Source organism: Lottia gigantea (genome assembly GCF_000327385.1).
Source record: "Lottia gigantea unplaced genomic scaffold LOTGIsca_91, whole genome shotgun sequence".
Classification (NCBI taxonomy): Eukaryota; Metazoa; Mollusca; class Gastropoda; family Lottiidae; genus Lottia; species Lottia gigantea.
This window is the reverse complement of record NW_008710984.1, coordinates 66171-77569: the sequence shown is the minus strand read 5'-3', so window position 1 is coordinate 77569 and position 11399 is coordinate 66171. Positions and strand designations below refer to the sequence as shown.

Below are 11399 nucleotides of genomic sequence, written 5' to 3'. Positions count from 1 at the left end.
CTACCAAACATCAATGGAATTCACTGCAGAGTTGGAAATTTGGTAGGGGAAATTACTTGTTGTGCAAATTGCATATTGACTTCCTGTAGTGATATCCAGAAGTTTTGTATAAATAAATGTAAAAACATTGTACAATGTCAGAATGTTGGGATCTGGATGGAACCATTCGCCTACAGTTTTTGTAAAATTATCGACGAGGCGACGCAGCAAAATTGAGCGCTTCCACTGTTATGACAGTTCTTTGTAGATTTGAAATTTGCGTGTAGTATACTCTTTGCATTTGACAATGCTGTACCAAATGTAATAAATTGTTATTTTTGGACTTGCATCAAAGTTTATGTAATAGTAAGCCATAAGGAACTAAAGTGAAAGATATGAACATGTCATATAAGTCCTGTGCCAACAAAAATAGAATATAGATTAATGATGATTTATTTTTGACTAAAAGCATGATTAATAATAAAAGAATGATTAATAGGTTTACAAGTTAATTGTTAGAACGCATGATTAATAGACTGTGGTTTATAGCATGAGATAATTATCTTAATTCATTTGATAATAAAGCAACTTAAATAAAATAATGAATCTGGTAGGTCTATACCTGTCAGAGCGAATTTAATTTGATGTTAATTACTTGTTTTAAAGGCAAAATCAAACCGTATATATATCTATGGCAGATCCATCGAATTAGATTAACAAACTGATCAGTACCTTTAAACAAATGTCAACCTGCATTACCCGTTATCAAATATTTTTAAAATTAACGAAAGGAATAATATGAGTGAAGAGCCAAATGTCATATAAAGCTAAAGATATCAAACCCATTTGAAAATTTACTTGCACGGACGAAATATTTTTTGATTAACCATAATCAATTTTTTAACAACGCTAAATACCACAGAAAAATAAATTTGAAATATTGACATCATCATTGAAAGAAAAAAGTATGCATATTAAGTAAAAAGAGCATTGACATGATGATATGTTAAAGGAAGATTACAAATTATTAGCTATATATAGCTCTATTTATGCTATTTTAATCTCGTCCAAGTAATAGTAGTCACAATAACACTGTGCAATACACACCTTTATGCAAGATATTAAATAAAAAAAAGTCGTCTAACAGTGAAGTGAATATCAAATACAGATATTACAATAAATGTAAATATATTAACGAACAAAACGAAAGTCACATTGATATCCTTTTCTTTCATTTTCAAACACAAAATGGCGAATCAAAGTTCAACAGTTCCTTAAATGTTTCTTTTTGGACGGACTAAGTTTACAGAAACTTTCGTAATTCGTTTCACACTGTTTGAAGATGTTTTTGTTTTATTATACACTATATCTTAACAAAAACATTTAAAGTTACTTTTCATACATCTACGGTTGAAGTTGAGACCTGAAACGATGTGTCGTATTTAGTTAAAAGAGCACAGTCTGGTTGTTGATGTATACATCTCATGTTCGGGCAGAAAGTGTAGGTCAGGTCGACAAACCACATGGCTCTACAGTTTTATAAACACCGAGATAGATTTGAAACCACATCCACTAATAAAAGCAGATTTAATCATAACTGAAACCATTTGGCTTCAAATTCTTTTGAGGTTAACAATTACCCAAAAAATATCTTTCCAATTAATGAAATAGTATAAGTTTACCGGTGACAGTGATGCTATGTCGGGCTATGTTTTCTAACTCTTAATATGAAATTAAAAGTCTGTAGAAAATTTAATTACTGATAGCAGTTAAAGTGTTTGAATGTTGGTAACAAAATTAAATCGGTGTGTTATTGGATCATCCTGGAAAATGATTTAAATGAAAACATTGCCATATAATATCCCGATACTTTTTCTGGTCACTCCTTAATGTCGTATCGATCGGCATGCAATAAAATTTGAATCAAATCTGTAATATCATCTTAGAGACATCATTAATTTACGTTAACACTTTCTGTTCATTGATGTACACAATTTTAATACCGTTCCAAAATTCAAAATATAATGTTTGAATCCAGGAGCCAAATAGAAACTTGTCTGTATTTTTTTATGAATTATGTAAAGCAGATGTCTTGTATTTGTTCAGTTTAATTGGGAATTGGAATATTATGTTTTGTTATCTCCTGATAACAATATTATTGATTGTCTTCACCAACATAATTATGTTATCGTCCTCGTCATATCATTCCTTAATATAGATTAAGAATATAGATTCTTTATTTCGAACTTTCTAATTTTACATTTTTATAACACAAGAGTAGCAAAATCTTATTCGGCCGCTATCACTATTTGCCACGTCTCAAAATGGATCCCTAGAGAAATAGAGAACCGCGCTTTGCGGTTTTGAGTCTGGTTTAGGCTTATATCTATCGTATTAGTATTTCAGAATCATGGTTGGTCAATTTCTTGACAAGAGAACGAGATGGGAGAAAATGCGACACATGATGAGAGTTAACCCAGAAGTAAGAATATAACCGAATAACTAAGATATTCTTCACAATAACTTATAGCTTGACTTGACATATATAGTGACGGTTGGATATGGGAAAGAAAAACTTTATTTGAACTCTTACGAGTGTTTAGTCTCTTCCGCTTTGAAATAAACATTGCATTTAGTTATACCCTTGTTAGTATTGATGTGGATAACTAGGAAATGTGTTTACATTTATTTTAAAGACTTCACTTATTGAGAGCATTTTGTGATATTTTTTGTTGTCAAAAAATTGGTTATAATGTAACGATATTGTTTACTTCAGTCAGTACCTATGATGGTGTTTGTCGGTGCTGCGTGTATTATGGGAGGTGTTTTTTGTGTCCATTCTCTTTATTTCAAACCTGACGTTTGGTAAGTTTAGATACAATACATAGTAATTACCCATAGTATTGTGTTAATCATAAAATAAACTAAGAATTTTTATTCAATGAGTTTAAATTTCTGTTCGTGCATCTTTTCGAGCTATGCTAACACGACAGCTAAGGTCAATATCCTAGTTTTCAGATATCCGACTGTTGACCGAGTTATAAAGTTCCTAATCTCAAACCAATCCGAAAAGACATTTGTACCATAATTGTCTTAAATTCTAGGATAAATAAATATTACAAAACTCAGCCATCTAAACGCCTGGAACATGATGACGTCAGGAAGGTAGGTTTAAATAATTATTATGTGTCGATCTTCACATCTGAAACAATCGATATATTGCTAGCAGGTCCTTGTCGATAACCCAATCTTTTGATACATTTTTATCAATGACTTTTGAAACACCATCTTGGGTTGTCGCATAACATAATCGTTTATGTAGGAACCAAACGTAGTTACGTTTGATGAGGTTTATGAATGCTTGTGGTTTACAGCTAGACAAGATTTTCTAATCCTTCTCTATCTCAACCATCGCTATATCTCGCTTTTCTTCTTAGTTTCATTTCTGAATAACTGTATAATTAATGTCAGATATAAACGTAAAAGGTGAATCGCCATTTCATTTTGTAAATAAAATACTCGTGGTCTAAATTATCATTAACAATTAAATCATTTTTATATTCTTATCGTTCTATTTTATATTTCAGTATTTTACGTTAAGCAGTAAACCTGTTTTAAGGCCTGAAACAGAAGAAGGTGATTCTGATGAAATCCGTCAACTCAGGAAAGAAATTGGTTTTTAATTAACTATAAAATACAGTTATTCTTGTGAATTATTGACTTTCGATTTCGTTCCTTTCAATAGAATTCTGAACAGCCTAAATATTTGTACAAACTGAAAACATATTTGGAACTTTTTTAGTTCTAATTGCAGAATCCTGTTGTCGGTTTGTCTGTTGTTTTCTGTTGTTATCTGTTGTCGTGTTGTCTGTTGTTATCTAATGTCGTGTTGTCTGTTGTAATCTGTCCTCGTGTGTGTGTACGTGTATATTATAAGGGAAAATATTTTTTGAATTGTAGTGCATCTGTAGCTTAAGTTTTGAAAATTGTTAGACGAATATAGCAACAATTCTAACAAGAATCTGCATAACACAATAATTTTACGAATTAATGTCATTTCATTTTCAAGTCTTCAGGGAAAATAAGCGATTCAAGATTTCTTGCTTCATCCAAAAACATGCTAGACACACCTATTCTAAAAAGATATGTGAAATATGCCATCTTTTCCATTTGTAAATGTAAATAAACGTAATTATTAAAATTATGTCATTGCAATATGCATCCTATAACATGGGGGCCTTTTTCTTGAAAACTTAAGTAAGGTAAAGAAATACAGTGATCTTATTGGAGAATAACACCTATCTTAAAATTGAGTTAAGTGATTGACCAATCGAATGATGCGAGATGATTACCGAGTTTACCGATTGTACAAGATAATTACATATTATCATATTATAAATCAAATAAATGTCTCAGACAGGATATCCTTCATTGACCAATACATTTTGCCTGGATTCATTTTAAATTGAAAAAATTTAAACAATCATGATAGTAGTATGCAACAATTCTTAGAAATATGAAGAACATGCTTGGATTATGAGAGACATAAACCATTAATCCGATTACCGAGTTTTTTTCTTATGTACTAAGTTCGGATAAAATTGATATTCTTGTATCCCGTGGAATATAGCCCGTGGAATAACAGTCTAATTAAAACTAAACTAACCCTAGACTTCCGTTTGTGTTTTTTATTAGTTTTTATTTTTAGTATAACCACTTCAGAGCACGGTCTAACGACTGGACTCTTGAACATTTGTCAAAATAACCTTTTGACCTAATCTGATGACATTTACTTTAACCAATCAAATTCCTCCAATCTCTCATAAAACACCAACGATGGAGAAGGCGTAAATTTGATTGGTTAAAACAGGTTAGTACTAAAAGGTAATTTAACAAATGTTCAAGACTACTCTCAAGTGGCTACACTAAAAATAGAAACTAATAGAAAAAAAATGAGACAAAAGTTGGATTGAATAAATATGGTATTCACAGGCTGACATCGTTTAAGGCATGCGACTTATTCATTAATAACGCTCAATATGGCCTCTGTCAGGTTAGCCTGTGAAGTAGAAGTATAAGGTCTAGTTAGTACTGTGTCATAAAAACCAGATCCAATCGTTGTCTATGCTTATTATGCTACCAAAATGTCAAATAAACAGCTATACACGGCTATAAACAGACACTGCAGACTTATCATAGGAAAATTTATAGATAGTGGGGTCGTGTAAAAAATAATATATAGCCATCCTCAAATACATCTAAAACAAATCCACTAGCACCAATATTGCACCAAAATCCGACATTCTTCTAACGACCCCTTACTCGCATGTTAGCTACACACTGTGCATATTCAAAATAAGTCATTAGTTAAAGACTTAAAACTGTACAGTAAACTGTAACAATCTGTGGTTTTCCCTTCGGTGCCTGTGGGGTTTTGAGAACGGGGAATTATTCTACAAGAACTTCACCTATATTTGCAAGAGTGAAATCCAACACAAGTTGATTTCAGGAAACCATTGAACACTTAAAATGGTTTACGTCCGTTATTAAAGGTGATTAAAAATAAACTAAATGCATTATCACATTATTTATTTATCAAAATGAATCATCATTAAATACAATAAAGTAGCTAAATATGAGAGAAAGAAATATTAACATTTTTCATGACGTTTTACAGTATAAATAAACAGACACCAGATTCTGAAAAAAAAAATCACACCTCTTATAGTAGCTAAATATATCGGTACTCGAGGCGCCATTTTGTTCTGGACATATTCTTCCTCCGCGATGTTTCTCGTGTTTCCTTCCACTTTAGCTTCTTTCTATATTTTCACATTCAGACAGTTTTTTTACAGTTTAACATGTCGTATTTTATCGAAATATTTCTAATTCATTCTTCAAATAAGAGTTTGCGGAGCAGAAGTAAACATTGATTATCTAATAATCTGGACTTTCAACTACAGAATTGAATAAAACTAATAATAAGATTCTACTTTAGCATGGTATATATTCTTACAAAAGATATCTGATAATTATCAAACCGTTTTAGAATAAAAATTGATACAATATTTAGAAATAAAAATAAATAGCTGATATAATAACAACCCATGGGTTTGATTCGAAGAAAACTTGCCAATTACTGTAACTAATCAATGGTTAGGAATTAATTCATTGCGTACTATGAAATAATCATTGTTTCTTCTGCTCCAGATACTTTTATGAGAATGGAAGAACAAAATTGCTTCTCGCGTACCTTTCATATTAAGATACTATAAGAGGTATTGTCTTTTAGCAGAACATGGTGCCTGTGTATAAAATAGTCTTAATTTATTACATACATATTACATATCTAACTTATTTGTTTTGGAACAGTTACTTTTCTTATAAAGTTGAAGCATCAATTAAATATATAATTATAACGCTAGCACCACTTATATAGTGTAAAAATACCCTGTATAGTGTTAGTACTCTATCTGCTGATTATAAAAGTTAACTGTTACTGTATGGTGGTGGAGAAGTCTTATTATCAATGCTGCCAACTTGGGTTTTGCTGCAAAAGAAAGAAAAGTAGAAAGTCAAGTGATAATCATTTAAGAAACATTATTAGGTGCTACTAACTCAATAAATTGAAGACATCGATGATACATGAACTAAAATGACCAATAAGAGCCTGTTGAATTGAGATTAAATAAATAGAAACCTATTTCATACTTCTATATATCAGATAATATCCAGTTCACAAACTTTTCAAAATAGCTGTTATCAAGTACAGACTGGAAGGATATGAATTACATTTAGCTAGTTACACGGGTGTTTTTAAAGAGGTGAAAGAAATAAAGCTATGAAGATAAAAAAAAAACTTACTTTTTCTTCACTACACAATAAACAAGAATAGCAATAATAACAAGAATTAAAACAACACCTAATACCACACCAATAATCCATAACATATCATCATCACAGTCACCTCCTTTGACCCATTCCCTAGCACCATTTTCAACAGAGCAAGTATAGCACGTATGTTGAGAATGAGGTTCGCCATTACCGTAACACGTTCCTTCTGATATACAGAAATCACCCTAAAATACAGACGATCCTTAATGATTCAAATCGAATTGTTATAGACATTGAATGTTCTTTTATTTATGATAATCATAAATGCACTTAACATTAGGTGATCATACATATTTCTACTGTATTGAATATTGATTTAAGAAAAGAACATACCGTGTAATTACATTGTACATCGTTAGCAGCCGTTATTGTACAGAACTGGCACATAGAGTTGAAGATCACAACCAAACTACTATTACTGTACGCTTCACCATTATTACTAACAGAAACACTGTACACTTTGACAAATTCATTGCCAGGTTGAGATCTAGTTGATCTCTTTTTCCTCGATTTACCCAGTCCACACTGTACTTCGCCAATACTTTTAACTATTGATGGTTCCTCTATTTCAGACTTTGGTCCGAAGTCACCATTGTCCATTATCTACAATGTGTAGATAGAGTTAAGAAAACAACGCGTCAATGGTCATTTTCGCTATCGAACGCCATAAAAGGGTGTTAACTTTGAATATGGTGGCTGTAACGCAACTGCTTAGGACCAAAAACTTTCACTTTGACTCCAGGAGAATCACATCTTCATTAACCTCAATATAATAATTTGTTTTACTGACAAAACGCACTGTATCTGAACTTGTACTCACGACTAAAGTTCCAGTTACCAAGAAGATAAAGAAGATGAATAAACACTTACTTGATAAGAGGATATTTTGCAAAGAGTTGATGAATCATCGATAAAATCTCCACCATAAACCGATATAGCATCACAACTTCTATCATTCAAATCACAATACCCTTCATTAGCAATATGATCTACCACTGGCACTATACTGATGTCCATTGAACAATCATTTCCTGCCCACCCTGAGTCACATGTGCACACACCTATATTAAAAATATATACAATAAACTGGTGGAGTCAACAGATGGTCAAAACATGGTTATAAGAGCTTTGATGGTGTTTCTTCTTTATTTTCATTTTCTTCTGAATCTTTAAAGAGTTGAAAGAGACGCTTTATTCATACAGAACACATTCTATCATTACGACTTGTATCGTTGCCACAAACCATCCATTACAATCTCTTTTACAAACAAACTATCAATTAAAACCAGTTTACACCATGTTGATCGAAATTGAGCTCACCTTTGTTACAGGTACCATGATAGGAACAATCTAAAGGACAAGCCACATCTTTAATTGCTTCTAGAAGAGATGTTGTTTCGCCGTTGGGTGGACTATGATATGTTGAATCATAGGTCACCTCACGAATACACTGGTTTACTATAGTCTCTATAGCTACCAAAGCAAAACTTGTATCTCCCATAAACTAAAAATATCAAGACACCAATTTTTCAGTAATAATACTGCTTTAATTATGTTTGATTTATCATTAAACTATGTACATCACTTCACAATGACTTTTGACAGAAGTCTGGAATGTAAACCGACATTCGTTTTACATGCTGTGGTAATTATTGAGACCAGCGATCTACACTATACATCCACATTGAGAGATATGGGCATACAAAAAGTAAAGAAAGCTTTTACCTTAATATCTTGTACACAATTGTCTCTGGGAAATGATAGGTCAACATTCGGAATGGTTTTACATTTTCCAACAAACGTGGAATTGTCAAATAATTTGTTACAGTAGTTAGTTGCTGTTGTTTCATTCCAACCATTTCTCCATGTTAGTTCTGTGTTAGCTTGTGCCTATTGAAAATACCGACATATCAATACAAGTTACTTCCCTCGTAGTATAAACTTAATCAACATTATTTATGTATTATGAACATAATTATCATCAAACAGAAGGAAAAGAGTAGAGTTCAGAAATAATCAATATACAACAACAAAGAAAATACATTGTATTAAGTCTTAAAAGTATGCTTAATTGGATGAATGAAGTCAGTTAAGATATCGATGAATATTTTTAAAAATGTCCATTTTAATTGATTTACACCTGATTTACACCATACTCAATGCATTAAGTAAATTGACAGCGTTAAAGCTATCGCTGAAATTAAGCAAAGCTTGCGGGTTTTTTTATGCTATAAAGACTAAAGGCGCCTCATCTTCCAAATGCATCTCACAACTCAGCAAATCTAATAAAAAATTCGAAACGAAACTAATAAAACACGAACGGAATTTAGGTCAAATTTTAATTAGCTCAGTAGCGTATGAATTGCATTCGTTATTCCGCTATTCTTATTTGCAACCATACGCACCTGGTGATCGCTATGGATTGGTGTGAAGCCACTTAAAATCAGAAGAAATTCTCCGCCTAGTAACAAATGATTTCAGCGAGGTAAAACAATATTATGATTTCAAAAGCAAGTTTTAGTTCAATTTACATATTTTAAGGTCAACTTTAAAATATTACATACAACTTGCACTTACCCGCTTCTTACGACCCTTCTTTAAATTATCAGCACTTCGTCTGGACCTGTGACTCTTTATAGACCGTTTTGATTGCAGACCACCAACTATACATTGATCAACAGATTCTGAACTTCCAATAGTTACAGCACAAGTATCATCAGACTTTTCACAAGTAAATTGTGGTTCAGTTGACCCTACTGGGGTCGTGCATTTACAGAAGAAACCACCAGTTTCTACTGGATCAAGTAACTTAATTTCGTCAGAAAATAGATCAATGTTAGCGTCTGGAACGCTGAAATAGATTAAAGTTATCATTTTAATTTACCAAAAATTGAGATCGGGTATCAATCAAATTGGCTTTAGTGTTACTGACAGAATCTGTTAATATAAACAATTTCCACAATTTGATGTGAATTTGACTTTTTGTAACACTACATAGCACGACAATTAATCAACAGTCTCGAGATTTAAAAAAAAGAAGCGGTATTATGATTTACCTCCAAGAAGAGGAAAAGTCAGGCATTCCAGGATAGTTGACATGGGCAACAGTGGTACGGTCTCTCTTATAGAATATATCACTCCCAACCTGTCCACACAATCCAGTAGCTACTGTATCAGTTTGTGATGGGTAGAGATAGAGATTGATGAATTGTCGTTGCTGATAAACGGATGTTTTCATTATTAAACCACTTGGTAGCTTAAACTAGAAATGGAAGGAAATGATGTTTAAAATCTTACTTTTCTGAATCTGTTTGGGCTAATGAAGACTGACATGGTCATAAGCCCGTTCTATCGACTTTCAATTCTAGGGACTGGATATCCAGGACCTGTACCACGCGGATACAAATAGATTACTGCTCTTATACTATTTATGATTGACTTGCCAGCCTCCTGAAACTGGAGCGAGGGTTCTTCCAAAAAATTTTCAAAACATTGAATTGATTTGGTGCATTCTGACTCATATTTAGGGACAAACAAGTATACAAATCATTTTTATACGCCCACATTATAATGTGGACGTATATTGTCGTCACCCATGTCCGTCCGTCCGTCCGTCCGTCCGTCCGTCCGTCCGTCTGTCCACAATTGGCTTGTGAACGCGATAGAGACTACAGTTTTCATCTGATTCGAATGAAATTTAGTGTGATCATTTATATTGATGAGATCTTGGACAAGTTCGATATTCACGATTTTTGAGCTATTGCCTTTGACTTATGAAAAACGCGTCAAAATTTGTTTGTGAACACAATAGAGACTACACTTTTTATCCAATTTATATGAAATTTGGTGTGAATATTTATAATGATGAGATCTTGGTCAAGTCTGAAGTTGGCTATATTTCGATCAACAGAATTGGAGTTATTGCCCATGACTTAGTAAAAACTCATCAAAATTTGTTGGCGATAGAGGTGACAGTTATGTCAGAATTTTATTAAATAATGTGTCTTTGTTTAAATCAACAATATCTTGCACAAATTAGATTTTTTGTATGATTTGACACAGATAGGTGATTGTCCTTGATATAGTGAAAATGTATCAGGAAAGTGGGCGTATCTTGCTAGGCAACCACTTGTTAAGTTTGCAAAATATAAAGTGGCGGTACAATTGGGGGTACAAATCATTTTTCTAGGGGGTATACTTAGTTTTTTGTGTGCCATAGGAGTTCCTCCTCATGAGCTCCTGGTAAATCAAGCCTTACCTCATAGTTGTTTCCTGATCTCTTTATATCAATTAATTTAAAACCAGTCACACTGCACTGTAAATACTCTATCCTCCAGTACTTTAATGGTGCACACCGTTCTATTACAAACACTTCTCTACCAACTCTTACTGATACACCACACGGACAATAGGGTTTACTGTCTCTTGAAGCGGTACAAGGAGCTGTTTTCATTTGAATCTGTAACAGTTTAGCACGACTTATGTTACGGATAATCTGGGAAAGGTCAATTCTTAGAGGTTTGCCA

At 32.7% G+C, this 11399-nt stretch overlaps 2 protein-coding genes across 2 annotated transcripts; one reads left to right on the top strand and one right to left on the bottom strand.

Moving 5' to 3' along the window:
- Window positions 1-2377: 2377 nt before the first annotated feature.
- LOTGIDRAFT_236959 (hypothetical protein) lies at window positions 2378-4183 on the top strand. Its single transcript, XM_009068568.1, has 4 exons — window positions 2378-2461; window positions 2756-2844; window positions 3084-3144; window positions 3567-4183. Exons 1-4 carry the CDS (start codon window positions 2390-2392, stop codon window positions 3660-3662), a joined length of 318 nt encoding a protein of 105 aa, XP_009066816.1. The 5' UTR covers window positions 2378-2389; the 3' UTR covers window positions 3663-4183.
- A 1368-nt stretch (window positions 4184-5551) lies between these two features.
- On the bottom strand, window positions 5552-11326 carry LOTGIDRAFT_236958 (hypothetical protein; the record flags this gene model as incomplete). The annotated part of the gene is made up of 10 exons (XM_009068567.1): window positions 5552-5679; window positions 6480-6529; window positions 6844-7058; window positions 7207-7476; window positions 7744-7934; window positions 8194-8377; window positions 8599-8763; window positions 9451-9724; window positions 9930-10135; window positions 11132-11326. The coding sequence occupies 10 exons, from the start codon at window positions 11324-11326 to the stop codon at window positions 5651-5653; spliced, it is 1779 nt and encodes a 592-aa protein (XP_009066815.1). The 3' UTR covers window positions 5552-5650.
- Between the last annotated feature and the right edge of the window lie 73 nt (window positions 11327-11399).

What these genes read in the sequence shown, in the direction of transcription:
- LOTGIDRAFT_236959 (XM_009068568.1), top strand. Translation starts at nt 2,390, where the DNA reads ATGGTTGGTCAATTTCTTGACAAGAGAACGAGATGGGAGAAAATGCGA. An exon ending in TATTTCAAACCTGACGTTTG is followed by an intron (nt 2,845 to 3,083) that starts GTAAGTTTAGAT and finishes CTTAAATTCTAG; the next exon opens with GATAAATAAATATTACAAAA. An exon ending in AACATGATGACGTCAGGAAG is followed by an intron (nt 3,145 to 3,566) that starts GTAGGTTTAAAT and finishes TTTATATTTCAG; the next exon opens with TATTTTACGTTAAGCAGTAA.